Raw genomic sequence first — 19232 nt, 5'->3', positions numbered from 1 at the left:
AAATTGGTGACAAGGGATGGAAAAACTATAAAAAACCGTATCTATGATCAAAAATGGGAAGAACTAACTGGAAAAGGTGATCTGGTACTATGACACTCCCTCAAATGGGCGATCTACCTAATACAGAAAGCAGCAATCACTAAGAAAATAAATCAATAGCTTTTTTTCCCCTAAAGTCTGAACCTTAATTCATTTGTCCAGGCAAACACTCACAAAAGTATTTCAACAAAATTTAAAATTTAATTTATGTCTTGTATATTATTTTCTTAATGATTAGTTTTTGTGTTGGAACTTTCGTATCGATATATTGTGATAAAATGTGGAAACTTTTCTTACCCTTTTTGTTACAAGGCGGATTTAGGCCGACATTTGATTTTATATTTGAATCTCTGATAGTGTAGATTTAGTTGCGCTTTAAAATACATAGAAAACGATAAACTTACTTTCTGAGCCAGAAAATGATACAAAGATATTTTAACATAAATTATGTGGTGAAGAAAGGGGCGTTCTTCCCGGCTATCAGCACAAGGCTGAGCACTCACTGGTACAGCGAGCAGTTGCGATTCGCTAACCATAACGGTGTAGCTTCCACGCTAGCACATTTAAACTGACTGGTAAAGCGGTGGTCGAATACCTTTGTGGCAGAATTAGTGGTGCGATACTGACGAGCCCAGCCTCATGGGCAAAGCACGGTGTCTATCGCTGTCAATTCTTGCTACAAATCGGCTGCCGAGAAACATAAATTCTGTTGTTAGGTTTAATGGTGAAGAATGACGCAACAACTCCTTTGAAGACAACCACCGTGGTGAAGCACCAGCAGAGATTCTTATTTAAACGAACAACTGTAAGTTGATCCAACTTAAAACCAGAGCTGTAAGGTTGGGATTGAAATCCTTGTTCCAAGATACTTTTTCAGCAAAAAATAATCCTTCTTGTAGCCTACTCATGAAGCATAACAAAACTTTTTATTGGCTAATTTTGAGGTATAAATTTGCTCTCAAGACATCGCAGTGTTCTTTCATTATTTTCTACTATACCTCAATCTATCACTTTTATATTTACTAAAAATTCTTTCAGATAGTATTGTTCTTTCTGATAAGTTTGTAACCATTGTTCTTCAGGTTACTCCTGATGACAACGGGTTATATCTTCTCATTCTTTCATCACCGATTTTTCCGGAAAAGCGGTTTGAGTTCGCTTTTACAGTGTCTGTTGGAAGTCCTGAGACTGTACCTGTTGGAGGTTCATTGACAACTTGTTCGAACTCCGGCATGATAATTGCAGCCAGTGTTGCCGGTTGCTTGTTCTTACTTTTACTCATTATTTTGTTGTGGTTTTGTATCAGCGGGATATCAACTAAAAGCAAAAGTGAGTATGAAATGTTACTGTAGCTGAATATAGTGTAGTAGAATTATAGTATAGTCGGCTGCATAACCGAGTGGTGAGAGCACTGGTATGGCACTCAAAAGGGCGCTGGTTCGACACCCCTCAAGAGCATGCAGCTGAGTCTTTCGTAGGGCACGTATGCGCAGGCATACGAAAATGTGTTATTCTTCAGGCAATTTCAATATTTTTGCAGTGGAGTCGTCTACTCTGGGGATGCCAATGGCGTAAAGCGCCATTCTGTTTAATGACCTACATTTATTTAATAAGCTTGTATAGTCACTGTAAAGCGGTTCTTGTGACTAATAAACTGTCAAAGATAAAGAAAGTGACATCCTTTTTAATTATAATGCTGATTTATGTTTTATGCCAACTTGAAGTAACAAAACTATAGCCTTTGTAAAGAAAATGTATTAGATTGTTTGCTGACCTTGGTGCAACCACATTCGTACATTGTTACGATACACAAACTGATGTAGTATGAACGACATGTTTCTCCCTTTTCCCTACTACGCAAGTTTGATTGCGCAACAGTATATACTAAAGTACAGTAGCGGGCCTACAAGAGAGGATTGAGAAGGCTCCAGAGTTTTAACAAAGCAAAATGTTGAAGACAATGAGCAATGTAAAAGTTGGTCCAAAGAAGCAAAATTTTCAAGTAGACACAATATTTATGACCTCATTAATTGTTGTGACGTCAATTTCAAGTTGGATTAATCTGAGACCATTTGAAATCGTCAATCAGTATTTGAAACCAAACTTTACTTTTCAAATCGTCACAAAATACTTTCTTATAGGTGTCACTTTTGTGGTTAATGCAAAAGGTAAGAGCTCGAACATGTGCATAAATTTAAGAAAGGAATCTTCAGCGGAAGGGAAAAGAGAGTGTAACTCAGGAAAACGATTCTTTTTTCTGTAATGTTTATTTTTCCCTTTCTAAAATGTTAGGCTCTTATTTTCGTAAACCATACTCTTTTTTCCTGACCGCTTATGCTTTCATAAATCCATGGACATGTACGCGTTCTCGACAATGGAACAGCAGCAAAGAATTCCTACTTCCTTGTGTGACGTCACCCCGTGATATGAAATTGAAATGATGTGTTATTTTCCAGGTAAAGAGCTTTTTGGAAATGCTTTCTGGAGATCTGATTGCTGGAACATTGTTGAACATGTGACGTAGTAATCGTCGACTTTATCTCATCGTCGCTTGTATCAAGTTTTGTGAATATTTCATTTATTGAGAAATAAAACAAAGTAACCTTAGAGAGTTTAACATACTTTTTTTATACACAGAAATATAACATAATCAAAATTATGTTATATTTTTGTGTGTAAAATATAAATTACCGGTATGTAATATTTTTGTGTGTAAAAAAGGTACCGTATGTTAAACCCGCTAAGGTTTTATTGGTCAATAAACCTGAAAAGTATAAACACGCTTTTGATAAATCTTTCCATTTTGAAGCTCACAGCAAAGACGAAGAGTTACAAGTATTATGTATATTATTAGTAGTAAGAATTGCTTCACGTTTGTCTGTGGATAATCTTTGAGAAATCCAAGTAGGCTAGTGCTTCTATGGCGCTGCTGTCAAACGTTATTTCTTGATCATTTTTCACATAACTTAACCCTTTGCTTTTCAACGTTTTTTTGGAAGTTAACTGCTCAAGGGGGGGCCGTTTTTGGATCAAATTCAATCAGCTGTTACGTGTTGTCAGCTGGTGCTATATCAACAGAAGTTGCACTGGTGTGAAAACAAATCATTTGTCTATAAGTTTGAAAAGTCATTATTTTGAAGTTTTATATGTTAAACTTGATATTTTAATTTTTGCAAAGGTACCCAAAAACGACAATTTTGATTTATCTTGCCGCTATTTAATTACCATGCTAATCCGATTTCATGCAAAGTTCTGAATAACAAAGAGCTCAATCGACTGCACGAAGTGTGTGTGCGGTGTGCCGAATCATTGCATTGATAAAGATTTGCGAGCAAATCTTATTGTAAGCTACTCACTGATTCTAAAATAGTTACAATCAGAGTAATTTTGTTACAAGAATTTGAAAAAACAAAACTGCGTTTGTTGTCTTACATTTTTGTCCTAAACTAATGCATTCCGAAACTCATGGCTAGCTTCTAGTTTTATGGAACCAAATTTCTCATAAGTAACACCTTAGCCTGCTTGAATAGCTGTTTACATCTTCGTTTGTGTATTTTAGGTCTACAATTGAGTTTGTAGTATGAATATTTTTAGTAGAGAGAAGACAATTGAACAAGTTGTTGAAATTATCTGAAATTTCTAAGTTCAAATTGGGTGCTTTTGAAATTGTGGATTTGTGTCAAGTCGCATCACAAATATCATGCAGGCCACATCATAAGTCATTTCGCTTACGGGTGTTTATAAACATGACTCATAAATTACATCCACAAAAAATACAGCATTTACATCAACAAAGCTAAGTTCGAAGCCCACTTTTTATTGAAGATTGCGTCAATCAATTTGAAAATACATTTTTAGTCCGCCAGCGTCGAAACAATGCAACAGCGAATTGAGGAACATGCGTAAACAAAGGAAATGTGAAATAACCCACAGTCAGCAAATCTACATAAATTTAACGTTTACAAATGTTGAATCAATGTAAATAGACTGGATTGCTGACTGGGTCCTTATTGTTTGAAGCACAAAAAATACGCGTAAAGGCGACAACATCAGCAAGGCAGTGATTATGTTTCTGGCCAAAAGAAAATTAACTTTTGACTTCAAAGATAAAAATGATTATAACGAAGCTTCAAAGTTTGTCGTAAAACATTTTGCAGAGATACAATAAACATAATCACTTTGTGCCAGATTGTGAGAAGACTTCCTAGATTCTTTCCAAACATTTGCATGATTGCAAATTATTTTCTATAACTTTATATTGCCAAAAAATGGCTTCTTTGTTGAAACAACGTGGCTACAATTCTATAAAAAATTCTTAGGCCTACTACATTGAAGTAATGCAATTTTTTTTTGTGATTTTGCTGATGACGTTTTACAATATCCGAGAAGTAAAAAATAATAATGATGAATTATTTTACAAAACCGTGGTTTGCAAGCGCTTCACAAAAAATTGTTGGGGGAAAATTTACTATTAGACGTAAAACGTTTGTAAAAGAAAATTGTCGGTTTACGTATTTATAATGTTTATTGCGCTGTTATCGAATTATAAACTGCCTGTGTTGTCTACCTTTGTGGTTGCCGGCCAGCTTAGAGCAGCATGCAAACTAAGCGTTTATGGTATTTGCATCGTGTTATGATTCTCGAAAATTTCCCACAAGGTCTTTATTTTTATCGTGATATTTTCTGCCTCTTCTGTCCTAAACTTGAAGTTATTGTGCAGCACAATCCACATCGGTTTTTAGACTCAGTCTTCATTGAAAATCTTTTGTGTGGTGCATCATTTCAAGTAGTGTCTTCCCCTAAACTGTTACACAAATCGTCCAGAACCAGGTTGATTATTATGTATCTTACAGCCGTTGAGAGCCGTTATTGTATGTGTGGAATTATTACTGTAGATGTCTGACTAAATTTATGCCAAAGTCGAGCAAATTCTGCTTTCGGGATCCTTGCCGTTATTTACTGTATTTTTTGTTGATAAGTTTAGGCAGCATTTTTCCAAGATAAATAAAGACATCGGTATTGTTTGTCACTTAGATTTAGTTTTCTCAGCATTGTTTATTCATTCTTTGATCCACCAGTTTGTCCCACTTTTGGTATAATCGGATCGTTTATAAATGGCGGGTCTTCACAACAGCCGTCCTCTTATACATTGGGGCAACGTATTCAGATGTTGAATCAATGAAGAAGAAAGCTGATTTGTTGTTTGTCATATGTGACGCCTAACTTTATGCCTCGTCTACATTACAAAATATTTTGTAATGTACATTGTACATTTTGTTTGTACATTACAAAATATTTTGTAATGTAGATGAGGCATTATCATCTTTATTTTGCGCTCTTTGGAACAAAACACAGTGCACTGTGAAACAAAAATACAGGACATAACAACAAGTAGGCGACATAAAGCAGGTAAGGGACGCCATCGAGTTAGCTGCTACGTGTAAATGGAGCCTATCTCACAATTTTGAGTGTATCTCACAATTACTGTTTGCAAAAACGCTATTTCTCCGGCTTCTCCCAAAAGCATTTGCAGTGATACATTTTCTCAATTGCAAGTTTTGTCAATGAGAGCATTTCCATGGAACGTTTATTTCGAAACCAGGTTTTCATGTCTTTATCCAAGAGAAGATTTATTATTGTAACGTTTTTTATTCGTCAATGAATATTATCTGCTTGAAACAACTGTTTTGAATAGTTTGTGGCCTCCATAGCCTACTATTTTGATCGTGGATTGCTATTCTTCTTTGTAGAGCTGATAACGCAAAAAACGTTTGCTATTATTGTTTCTAATTAACAGCTTTGCGATCACTGGCTTTTCTTTGTAGCATAAGAAATAACGCGCTTTGTATTATTGAGGTCAAACCAAACAAAGGAAAGCAAGAGGATGCTTCTCTCTGCTCGCGCATATCGATGCACGAAGCAATTATGAGCTTATGGCTTGTTATCGCAATGTAATCCATTTCACGCTTTGCTGAAAGTTAGCTAGAAATAGCAAAAATTCACTAAAATCTTGAATTTACAAGAAAACTACACAACTTTTAGCATCAAATTTAATATCATCAGATCCGCCTGGCAATTTTAGGAAAAGTCAAGAAAAACCAAGTGCATGGCGTTACTGTGCTTCAAATAATTAAAGGAAATTTGAGGGGGGGGCCAAATCTGGCCTCCCTTTGAGGAGCAAAGTGTTAAATTGAACAAAGGATTATGGGAATATTTATTCTCGGACAAAAAGGTCTCTTCTGAAAGCCCAATCCAAGCAGGTTTGCATGCTTGTATACGCTTTGAACCACCGACTCCGGCTTGGTTATTGAGATACACAGAGTGAAACTTCCGTTTTTTATTGAATTATTGTCGTTTATTGTTACGCTTGTAGGTACTACAGAATAGTTACAGAAACCCACAAACGTAAAGGAATTGAAAAGGGGTCTTAACACGAGTAGAGCTATGTGTACAAGTGACAAATCACTGTGTGGTGGGTGGTTATAGGCAAATTAGGAAAAAATGCTTTAGGAAGAATTGTTTTATAAAGAATTAATTTTACGAACAATTGTTTTACGAACAATTGCTTACGAACAATTGCTTTACGAACAACTGTTTACGAAAAATCGTCGGACACCGTAGTGGGTACCAAGTCCTGCTGCAATAATTACGAAGTACTCACAGCGACAGGGAGGCAGGACGTCATCAAGCGCACGTGACTCGGTGCAATGCACTAACACTAAGGCAATAGCCATAACTCAAAACTTACGTTATTGAACTGTATCATTCCGCCCTTATAAATTAGCACGATTTATGTGCATCATTCCATCCAACACAAGCAGCTTACCTACCAGGATGAAAAACAATCGAACAAATCCTAGCTTTGCATAAATCATAGAAAAGTCTTTCTAATTCAACAACCCTGTTCATATTATCTTCATTTTTAAAAAGGCCTCAATTTGGCGACGCTGGGCGAGCTAGTTCAAAACCGTGACTCACGGAAACAGATAATCAATGTTAAAGTGCAATCTGCTTCAAGCCAAAATGGCGACTGAATAATATAAACTCCCAACAAGGATGAAGAGCTATAATTATTATGAAATTTATCCACTTAGGGAACGTTCAAATATTACGTAACGCTTTTTTTCCGAATTTTTGACCCCCCCCTCCCCCATGTAACGCCAACGTAACGCTTTTTTCAATCCCCCCCTCCCCCATGTAACGCTTTTTCACTACGAATTCAGCACAAAAAACTACCATTTCGTACTCGAAAGCGTTACGTAACGTTTTGCTTGAACCCCCTCCCCCCCCGATGTGACGCTAACGTAACGCTTTGCATAAACCCCCCCCTCCCCCTCGAAGGCGTTACGTAATATTTGAACGTTCCCTTACGTAGTTGAATATAAAGCAACAATCTTATCCTGGTATAGCCATTATCTTTGTATGTTATAACTCTAGAATGGTCACAAACGTCCACTGGACCCGATCGACAACTTGAATTGCTTTTACGTTTTGCTTGTAGAGTTTAGCCATGGATCACGGAATTAGATTCAGTGATCCATGGTTTAGCTCGCCAAGGCTCCTTGTATTCTTATAGCTAGGAAAGGAATTAAAACTATCCCTATGTTATTGATTGAGTTTCGCTTTTAGCAGCATGATCGTTGCTTACTTCACACTGTAGATTTTAACGATCCTGAAGTTTTTTCAATTACTAAAAAAAAATTAAAATATAGTGGGCTATCTCTTACTATCCGGATCCATTGGACCCGTGTAGCCTACAAATTTTTCGTTTAAACCTAATCATTTTGTTTACATCGAAGTAAAGAAACACGTATTTTTTTCTTCTGATAGCAACAGCAATTACTTATAGCCAAGAAATTTTTTGTGAATTCAAGTAAAAAAATGTCCAGCTAGTATAGAAACTTCTTTAGTTTGTGCCTACGTGCTCAGTTGGGCTGCATGAAGCAACACTAAGCTAACATCGACCCAAGGGATTGCATCGACCCAAGCAAACACCCGCTCGAATAGGTTAACTAATCTATTTTTCACTGGTGGCCAATCTAATTTTTATTAATGTTTATTTATTAATTTAATTTTTAGTAGACTACAGTTTTCAGCTGTATTGGGTACACTTGCTTTGCTTTAACTTAATAAGCAAGCTCGTGAGAGAGATCTTTCGTTTCTGGCTTTTAGTAACATATCAATAGAGAAAAAATTAGACTATAAAACCGTTGAGCGCGCTGATGTAGATGATGTTTTGGAACAGTACCATTAGCCAAAGTCGTGTCATGCATCTTGTAGATTAACAGTAAATCATTTGATCCATCATCGTAAACACACCCAAGGGCGCAGTCAGCAGAAAAGTTTGGAGGAAGAAAATAAGTATTTTTGCACATGTGAGTGAGCTCGGCAACGAGTGACCGAAGACGGAGCACCAACAAGGGATCTGCTCCCCCCAATAAAATACCTCAGCATTCTGAGAGTGCTTCCAGATTAAATCAATGGTAAAATTTTGTCAAATGATGCTGTAACAGAGTTTGAAGTCTTTATATAAAATATTTCCGGAGGGGGAGCAACAATTTCCTAATAATTACGCCCGTGTCTACACCTCCCTGGGTAGGCTACTTCTACAGTATAATGTTAATCTGGCGTCTTGAAGACTCGTTCTTCCGTCTTACCAGGATGCATTGTTCTTTTCCTTTTTTGAAGACAATAGGTCGTTGCATCAGAGTGGAATCCGTTCAAATTTATCTTTAATCTCTTCCTGTTACAGCAACTAATTTTAGTGGTTCCGGTGCAAGATTTTTCTTATTTTCGAATTGTTCCAACAACTGAAAGCCCTTTTTTGTTAGCTTCCTGCCCAGTTCCAAACTATAGTAACAAGATATCACACGACATTTTTCATCCGCTTTTTTGAAAAACTTTACAAGATTCAGCACTACTTTACAATTATGATTAGTATTTCTTAGTTTATTTGTTTGTTTGCTTGTGCAAATATCTACTTTTAAGACAGAGTTTGTGGTGGTTTTACAACTAGCCAATATCTTCATTTCATACTTGTCAGGTTTAGTTGGAATATATTGTCGAAATGGACAAGGTTATACGAACTCATATCTAAACTAAAAGCTTCTTCTAAACCAATAACATGTGGTAGCTTACACTATCATTTTATTGGCCACTACACGGTTTTTCACCCTAAGATTCTTCAAGAAATGGTCTGAGGAAATATACAAACTGTTACGTCAAATATAGCAAAGTAAAGTTATATAAAAAATCCTAATAATTAAACTACAAAGTGAACATCTCCGTGGTAAGGTTATAACTCAACTTGACATGCTGAGATACTGGTAAAGCAAAGTGATTACAATGAACTGAGCTGCAAAACAATGAAGGTAACTCCATGCTGTAACTGAATACTAGAGTTATGAGTTGAACAACACTAAAAATAAATTCAGCTAACAACAAACTGAATAGGCTAAACTGGTGGCTGCCTCTCTGGTTTACGAGTAGGCAAAGCATGTCAATCTACTGTGAGCTTACGCAATGACGCTAAAAATTATGTAGCCTAATAGTTGCTTACCAATATAAGCGCAAATTTTTAGGTTTAAATAAAAAATCTGTACACGGGTCTAATGGATCTGGATGGTAAGAGATACTATATTTTAATTTTTTTGAGTACGGTAATTGAAAAACTTCAGGATAAACAACATGCAGTAGGAATAGTTTTAGCATCTTTCCTAGCTGTAACAATACAAAGCCTTGGCGAGCTAAACTCTGCAAGCAAAACGTAAAAGCGATTCAAGTTGTTGGTCGGGTCCAGTGGACGTTTGTGACCATTCTAGAGTTATAACATGCAAAGATGATAGCTACACCAGGATAAGATTTGTTGCTTTATATTCAACTACGTAAGTGGATAAATTTCATAATAATTGTAGGTCTTCATCCTTGTTTAACATTGGTTATCTGTTTCCGTGAGTCACGGTTTTGAACTAGCTCGCCCAGCGTCGCCAAATTGAGGCCTTTTTAAAAATGAAAATAATATGAACAGGGTTGTTGAATTCGAAAGACTTTTCTATGATTCATGCAAAGCTAAGATTTGTTCGATTGTTTTTCATCCTGGTAGGTAAGCTGCTTGTGTTGGATGGAATGATGCACATAAATCGTGTTAATTTATAAGGGCGGAATGATACAGTTCAATAACGTTAGTTTTGCGTTATGGATATTGCCTTAGTGCCGAGTCACGTGCGCTTGATTACGTCCTGCATCCCTGTGGCTGTGAGTAGTTTGTAATTATTGCAGCAGGACTTGGTAACCACACACAGTGATTTGTCACTTGTACACATAGCTCCACTCGTGTTAAGGCCTCTTTTCAATTCCTTTACGTTTGTGGATTTCTGTAACTATTCTGCAGTACCTACAAACGTAACAATAAACGACAACATTTCAATGAAAAACGGAAGCTTCACTCTGTGTATCTCAATGACCAAGCCTGCGTCGGTGGTTCAAAGCGTATATACAAACATGCAAACCTGCTTGGATTAGGCCTTCAGAAGAGACCTTTTCTTCCCGAGAATAAATATTCCCATAATGTGATCAGTTAAAGTTACGTAAAAATGATTAAGAAATAACGTTTGACAGCAGCGCCATAGAAGCACTACTTAGATTTCTCAAAGATCTTCTGAAAACAAATGTGAAGCAATTCTTACTACTAATTACTACCAATGATATACATTATAATTGTAACTCTTCGTCTTTGCTTCAAAATGGAAAGATTTATCAAAAGTGCGTTTATACTTTTCAGGTTTATTGACCAATAAATGAAATGATACAGCTTTGGTAGAGAGTTTGCTTTGTTGAACCATAAAGAAATAAAACAGAGTAACCTTAGCGGGTTATGTTAAACCCGTTAAGGTTACTCTGTTTTATTTCTCACTAAATGAAATATTCACAAAACTTGATACAAGCTACGATGAGATAAACTCGACGATTACTACTTTACATGTTCAACAAAATGTTCCAGCAATCAGATCTCCAGAAAGTTCTTAAATTACATTTGTTCATTTCCAAACAGCTCTTCACCTGGAAAACAACAACATGTCATTCCAATTTCATATCACGGGGTGACGTCACACAAGGAAGTAGGAATTCTTTGCTGCTGTTCCATCGGCGAGAACGCGTACATGTCCATGGATTTAGGAAAGCATAAGCGATCAGGAAAAAAAGAGTATGGTTTACTACGAAAATAAGAGACTAATATTTTAGAAAGGGAAAAATAAACATTACAGAAAAAAGAATCGTTTTCCTGAATCACACTCTCTTTTCCCTTCCGCTCAAGATTCCTTTCTTAAATTTGTGCACATGTTCGAGCTCTTACCTGTTGCATTAACCACAAAAGTGACACCTATAAGAAAGTATTTTGTGACGATTTGAAAAGTAAAGCTTGGTTTCAAATTCTGATTGACCATTTCAAGTGGTTTCAAATTGATCCAACTTGAAATTGACGTCAGCAAAAATTACTGAGGTCATAAATATGGTGTCTAATTGAAAATTTTGCTTCTTTGGACCAACTTTTACATTGCTCATTGTCTCTTTAACATTTTGCTTTGTTAAAACTCTGGTGCCCTCTCAATCTTGTTTTGTAGGCCCGCTACTGTATACTTTAGTATACTGTTGCGCAATCAAACTTGCGTAGTAGAGAAATGGGAGAAATTTGTCGTACTCCATCAGTTTCTGTATCGCAACAATGTACGATTTTAATTCAACGTTATAAAACTGAATAGAGGTGCTGTAGGATATCTGGTTGCACCATGGCCAGCAAACAATCTAAAGATTCTAATACATTTTCTTTACAAAGGCTATAGTTTAGTTACTTCAAGTTGGCATATAACATAAATCAAGATTATAATTGAAAAAGATGTCACTTTCTTTATCTTTGACAGTTTATTAGTCACAAGAACAGCTTTACAGTGACTATACAAGCTTATTAAATGAATGTAGGTCTTTAATATCATTATATCGACATCCGTACGCGCAAGACAGTTTGTGTAGCGAGGGTCCCAATTCCACACACAGGCTACACTAGAGGTTGTTACTATTTCGTCCCTACCACCCAAATGCACTTTCTACATTGCCTAAATCTACCGATAAATAAATAAAGAAATTTTGCAAAAAATGTCTTTCCTCACTCTCTTGATATTTTTCGATCATTGCTAACCAACTAACTTACAATTCCAGAACACATATATTTTGAACTACTACCCAGTTAAACATGAATATATGAAAGTGTTTGTATAAGAGAAACAAATTAGCAAAATAGATCAATTCTCATACTTTGCCCATGCCGATCTATAGTATTCAGGTCACATTGGTTTACTTTCGTATCTTACCTGGTGCCGCTGCGGCCAATCCACGATTTCTAAGATCGTATTCGCTTGCTGAAATTAAAGTACAATTACAAAGCTGCTTTCTTGTCGCAAATTGTGTTTTATTTTGTTGGATTCATTATTACTGGTTTAAACGAATATCGATAGCTTTTCTTTAAGAAGAAGCTTTCTTTTCGCTAAGAAGAAACGGAGGAACACTGTTTTCAATGATAAATGCACTCTGACAGAAATATTCCAGTAATGATGCAATTATATCAGAACACAATACTTAAATATTGACTTTTCCGGAATAGTCAAAACGACAAAATGAAACAAACCTATAAAATAAAATTAAAAGAAACAACTTATTGTGCAGATGGCTGAGGACTTCCCAACGGCCAACATCCCACGAAATAATAATGCGACAAAAAAAAATTGGGAGTCTCCAAATTAAATGCGCACAGCAGCTCGAGATGCAAAAAAATAACTTCGAAATGTGTGTCTAACGCTAGTGTTGTCAAATGTTACATTTCTGCGGATTGCGTGTCTAAAATTGTTCAACAAATAATAAAACCAAGTCAGCTAGCAATTCCTAACTTGACAGAATTTAAGAGCAAAATTGTTGGAACTCTTGATCAATCCTATCAAAATATAGAGCTCAAAATGGAGAGAATTATAAATTCATGACCAGAAAACGGCTTAAAACCTGTTTTCATCTTCAGTGTTATTGATGCTACGTCTATAATAGTTTATGATCACTGTTTCATGGCAGTAACAAATAAGTCTACTATTTTTGTCCAGGAAGCCAATCTTTGTATCCACCTTCAGGCATGCCTTCAAGTTTCCTGCGAAAGACACAGCCGCATGCTCTTGAGCGGTGTCAAACCAGGCCTTTTGAGTGCCATACCAGTGCTCTCACCACTCGGCTATATACTATAATTCTACTACACCGTTTTCAGGTACAGTAAAAGCTCATACTTACTTTTGTTTTTAGTTGAAAGCTTGCTGGTACAAAACCATAACAAAATAATGAATAAAAGTAAGAACAGGCAACCGGCAACACTGGCTGCAATTATCATGCCGGAGTTCGAACAAGTTGTCAATGAACCTCCAACAGGCACAGTCTCAGGACCTCCAACAGACACTGTAAAGGCGAACTCAAACCGCTTTTCCGGAAAAATCGGTGATGAAAGAGTAAGAAGATATAATCCGTTGTCCTCAGGAGTAACCTAAAGACCAATGGTTATAAACTTATCCAAAAGAACAATAATATCTGAAGAATTTTTAATAAATACAAAAGTGATGGATTGAGATACAGTAGAAAACAATGAAAGAACACACTGCGATACCATGATAAAAAATTTATACCACAAAATCAGCCACCAATCCAATAAAAAGTTTTATTATGCTTAATGAGTACACGAAGGATTAATGTTTGCTGAAAAGGTAGTTTAGAACAAAGATTTCAATTCCAACCTTACAGCCCTGGTTTTAAGTCGGCTCAACTCACAGTTGTTCGTTTAAATAAGAATCTCTGCTGGTGCTTTACCACGGTGGTTGTCTTCAAAGAAGTTATTGCATCATTCTTCACCATTAAACCTAACAATATAATTTATGTTGAAACATCTTTATATCATTTTCTGGCTCAGAAAGTAAGTTTATCGTTTTTTATGCATTGAAAAGCACAACTAAATTTACACTATCAGAGATTGAAATATAAAATCAAATGTCGGCCTAAATCCGCCTTACAACTAAAAAGGTAGTAAAAGTCTCCATATTTCATCACAATATATCGATACGAAAGTTACAACACAAAACCTATAGTTGACTAATAAATGAAAACAAGGAAACAATAGTATTTCATAATGTAGTCAATGCTACTTGAACAAAAAGTGCTATTAGGGAAAGCTTCATACTAAAGTTAATTCGATCTTATGAAGCATTCCCGGTCAGAAGGTTTCCACTGTTTATTGTTGAGCAACATATAAGGTAAAGCAAGCAATGAACAATGAGATATTACTCGTATTAGGCCTGCTTAAGTTGAATCTAAACTTCCTTGTAAACGAAAAGTACCGTTTTTTTTCAAAGATACAAAAGTAGCTAATGGATTGGAGAAAATCTTCAAAGCGCAAATTCCAGGCCCAGGTGGCTTCCATTGACACGAAGAATCAGTTTTTGTACTCAAATCTTGATAAGGTTCATCTATAGAATGAATAGCAATTAGATAACGTTTTCTTTTGATATGTCCTACAATCTAGGCTACTGCAGGTGTTGTAGAAATATTATTTTGATGACTAGATTTGCAAAGGAAACTACAGAAATTTATGAACTGAACAACGTTTTTGACTGATTGCAGCCCATACACAGTTCAATGGAATCAGTCTGTAATATTTTGTTTCAATCGTTAAGAACAAATCAAAAACATCTATAAAACATCAATTAAGAAATTTCAGGACAAACAAAAGTTAACTACAACGTCTATGTCGTCTATATATACATCTGTTTGGAAAAGCTTCCAAATAGAACTGTTCTTCAGCAAATGAAAACGATAGCTAAGCCAAAAATATCATACTTTTTAATAAACTTTTAAAATAAAAATCTCCGAAGCCAAACTTAAAATTTGAAATGGTTCATCATGAATAATGTGAAAATGTAATAAATTGAAAATTAAAATTAATATTACACACTTGAAAATACTGTGTGCATTGGAATCAGGGATTTCTAGAAGTACGGGATGCGAAACTGCCTTCTCAGACTCAGAGTAGGGTGTGTTATATAATAGTGTATCCAGTTTTTGTTTTAGCCTGAACGCTTTTCTTGATTTGTTCAAATGGAAATTAAAGCTTATTTGATAAATCTATTCCAAAATTTGCAAAACCACGATTTCAAACATAATTAAAATTTTAATTTATTAACCCATCATTGCAGTGGTGTTGAATATTTAAGGATATTCAAAACAGGTTACATCCTGAAAATTATATAGCTACTGTTATGCAACATCATCAGCTTATCTAAACACAGCTTTAGTGGATGAGTCAAGTAAAGTGTAATGTTTATTACATTTGTAATTTATTTTTGATTCGTTATTTCTGCGAGGATAATTGGTTAAATTTATCGAAGTTATTAATTTTTAGTTATGTTTTTAGTATTCTGGCTTTTTCTTCTTCAATCGCCTTGCCTGAATCAGGCATCGACGATCTCGGATGAATAGTTAAACTAAGTAGCCTATTCCTAGGATATGTAGTATGAATGTTTTATTACACCTGGTTAATAAGTTGAAAATAGATCACTTTATAAATTGAAATAATCCGTACAATTGTTGTAAATTTTAGTCGAGGCTTGACTTGAAATCACTGGCTGATTTTTGGAGTATTTGATTAAAAATAGCTTTTTGTCTGAAAATTTGCACAAAATTTGGCAACACTTTTGCATGACACACCCTACTCTAAGAACCAACATGGCGTCAGTTTTTCTTCCCTATATATTCTTGATTTCCCTAATTGGAATGGTAAGAAAATGAACCAAGTTTACAAGCTTGACATGTTCACTAAACCGTTTATACAACTTATGGAAGTGAAGTACTCACTGGTTGTTGAGACCACAGTGAAACCTGTTTTGCTACTCTCCATCGATCCAAGACTATTTGTCGAAATGCAACTCACAGCTGTAAACGTGACGTCAACCGTTTGATTGAATGAGCAATGACCGTTTGTAGCATCGACAGTCCTAGAGTGGCGATCACTGATGCCATCATATATCATCCATCTACATCGATTGACAACTGGACTTGCTTCACTTGAACAAGTCATGAAAAGATTCTCACCAGACCGAAGATAGTATCTTCCATTCAAATGAACTAAATGATCAGATTCAATAATGTTGATAACAACATTAACAGGAGCATCTGTAACACAATCAAGTTTAGAAAGTTGTTGATCACAGAATTGTTATTTCACTTAAAGTGTGTTTATTTCGATACATTAAAAAGAAAGCAATAAAAGGGATGCGTCCAAATATTGTGACTTGAAAATGTATCAATTATAGTTATTACTATCTGAATCCTTAACAGCCTGTTTCACCTAAACGGATCATCAGAAGGTCTTATTCAAAATAGAATTCAAATAGTGACTTGAAAATATATTTTTTATCCAGGCTTACGCTGGTGGTTGAGAATTTAGATTAAGGCATGCCTTTTATAACTTTGCCTTTAGGCATGCTTTTATAACTGTTCTTCAAAAGACAGAGCCATATGCTCTTGAACGGTGTCGAACTAGTGCCGTTTTTAGTGGTGTACTAGGCAGAGGTGTTCGGAGTCAGGTTTTTTAGACTCCTGCTCCACTTCGACTCCGAAATCTGCGACTCCGAGTCCTCTCCTGCTCCAAATATTTTGAAAATGTTGACTCCAAACTCCAACCCGACTCCAAACGTAAAACATAAATCACAACCCAGATTTTTGTTATAGACCACTACATATAACACTTATAACCTACCTTCTCTATTCCCTATCAAAGAAAAGAAAAGAAAAGAAAAGCATATTTTTAAATGAAAAAATTAGTGTTTAAAAGAACAAAACCATGGGAGTGAAAAAAAACTAACAACTGCAAAAAATACATCGTAAATATTGGTTCAATCAAAGTATCAACTGGAAAGATATCGAACTCCGGCTTTTATTTGTCTCCTAATTTTGCTAAAAATTTCAGACTCCGACTCCACTCCGACCAAAAACTGAGACTCCGGCTCCTAAATATTTCAAAACGTCTGTTCCTGTACACCTCTGGTTCTAGGGTTCTCACCACTCGGCTACACAGCGGACTGAATACATTGTTCTGCGTAAAGATCAAAGTTGCTAAAGTGTAGACCAGGAGTAGGCTACCCAATGTGCGGCCCAGAGAAGCAATATCTGCGGCCCTCGCATAGGGTCATAAGCTACTTAACGAATCGTTTGACGAAGATTTGATAAACTGTAAGATTTTTTTTGCAAAGTTTCTTTTGTATTTTAAGTGGATCTGAAATTCAAGCCTTCAATTGTAATTTCGAAATAATGTTCATCATGAAATGCATTTCGCAACAACTTAATGTTGCTTGTAGGCTGCCATATTTGACAAAAGACAACAGCTCTAGGTTTTGGTAAATTTACAAACTTTTATCGCTTCAGAAACATTTTGTTTCAATTAGTGATAGAAAATTAAACCATCTTATAAACTTTTGTGTTAACGCTTTAATACAATCCATGAACTTACAAACAACGTCCATATGTATCCTTGCAGTGAAACGTCCAAATTGGTCAGTTGTTATACAAGTGTATTCTCCAGTATCCGATTTACTTAATTGTGTCAAGTTGAGTGTAGCAGTTGTAGCAGAAAAACCATTCGGACCTTTCCACTGATATGCAGCATTCAAATCACTTCCATATTCAACAGAACAAGACAGATCTAGATCTTCATCTCGTTCAACGGTCAATACGTCGTTTCGAAGTTTTGCATTGCTGGGAATGCTTAACTTGACCGATCCTAAAGGTAACAATACAATATAGATATTAGATACCCTTCTTTTTCACTCCTACTGTATATTTAAATATATAGTTTCGGGAGGGTTTGTTTTTTTATACCAAAGGCAGGCAAGACAAAACAACAACACAGGGTTGAGCATTACAACAGTATATTACATATTTACAATAGTTCAACATTCAAACATTCAACATTTCAACATACAATAGTTCAACATTCAAATTTTAAATATATTAAGCAAAAATGAAAGTAATTTGTTTTCATTAACATGTTGACAACTGTGAAAAAGGGAGCGTTCTTCCTGGCTATCAGAACAAAGCTGAGCACTCACTAGTATATAGCATAACATATGGCATACATATGGCATACATATGGCATACATATGGCATACATATATCATACATATGGCATAACATATGGCATAACATATAGAATAAAATATAGCATAACATATAGCATAACATATGGCATAACATATAGCATAACATATAGCATAACATAAAGCATAACATATAGCATGACATATAGCATGACATGTAGCATGACATGTAGCATGACATGTAGCATGACATGTAGCATGACATGTAGCATGACATGTAGCATGACATGTAGCATGACATGTAGCATGACATGTAGCATGACATGTAGCATGACATGTAGCATGACATGTAGCATGACATGTAGCATGACATGTAGCATGACATGTAGCATGACATGTAGCATGACATGTAGCATGACATGTAGCATGACATGTAGCATGACATGTAGCATGACATGTAGCATGACATGTAGCATGACATGTAGCATGACATGTAGCATGACATGTAGCATGACATGTAGCATGACATGTAGCATGACATGTAGCATGACATGTAGCATGACATGTAGCATGACATGTAGCATGACATGTAGCATGACATGTAGCATGACATGTAGCATGACATGTAGCATGACATGTAGCATGACATGTAGCATGACATGTAGCATGACATGTAGCATGACATGTAGCATGACATGTAGCATGACATGTAGCATGACATGTAGCATGACATGTAGCATGACATGTAGCATGACATGTAGCATGACATGTAGCATGACATGTAGCATGACATGTAGCATGACATGTAGCATGACATGTAGCATGACATGTAGCATGACATGTAGCATGACATGTAGCATGACATGTAGCATGACATGTAGCATGACATGTAGCATGACATGTAGCATGACATGTAGCATGACATGTAGCATGACATGTAGCATGACATGTAGCATGACATGTAGCATGACATGTAGCATGACATGTAGCATGACATGTAGCATGACATGTAGCATGACATGTAGC

The 19232-nt window shown here is 35.8% G+C and overlaps 2 protein-coding genes across 2 annotated transcripts in view; one reads left to right on the top strand and one right to left on the bottom strand.

Annotated features, from left to right (window-relative positions):
- The first annotated feature begins 8 nt into the window (after nt 1-8).
- On the top strand, nt 9-2754 carry LOC145780480 (uncharacterized). Its single transcript, XM_082592091.1, has 4 exons — nt 9-76; nt 756-844; nt 1122-1368; nt 2496-2754. Exons 2-4 carry the CDS (start codon nt 761-763, stop codon nt 2561-2563), a joined length of 399 nt encoding a protein of 132 aa, XP_082448217.1. The 5' UTR covers nt 9-76; nt 756-760; the 3' UTR covers nt 2564-2754.
- Nucleotides 2755-10939: 8185 nt separating this feature from the next.
- The window catches only part of LOC145780537 (uncharacterized), an 86435-nt gene continuing 78142 nt past the window's right edge, over nt 10940-19232 (bottom strand). Inside the window, exons 8-14 of the mRNA XM_082592164.1 lie at nt 17621-17890; nt 15967-16284; nt 14454-14582; nt 13891-13979; nt 13363-13609; nt 12405-12452; nt 10940-11097 (exon numbers count right to left, since the gene is read on the bottom strand). Coding sequence (XP_082448290.1) covers nt 11066-11097; nt 12405-12452; nt 13363-13609; nt 13891-13979; nt 14454-14582; nt 15967-16284; nt 17621-17890 — 1133 coding nt within the window. The 3' untranslated portion in view covers nt 10940-11065. The remainder of the gene's footprint in view (nt 11098-12404; nt 12453-13362; nt 13610-13890; nt 13980-14453; nt 14583-15966; nt 16285-17620; nt 17891-19232) is intronic.

Source organism: Aplidium turbinatum, chromosome 12 (assembly GCF_918807975.1).
Source record: "Aplidium turbinatum chromosome 12, kaAplTurb1.1, whole genome shotgun sequence".
In the NCBI taxonomy this organism is placed as follows: domain Eukaryota; kingdom Metazoa; phylum Chordata; class Ascidiacea; order Aplousobranchia; family Polyclinidae; genus Aplidium; species Aplidium turbinatum.
Note: the sequence above shows the minus strand (reverse complement) of the source record. Positions and strands in the feature narration are given on the sequence as shown.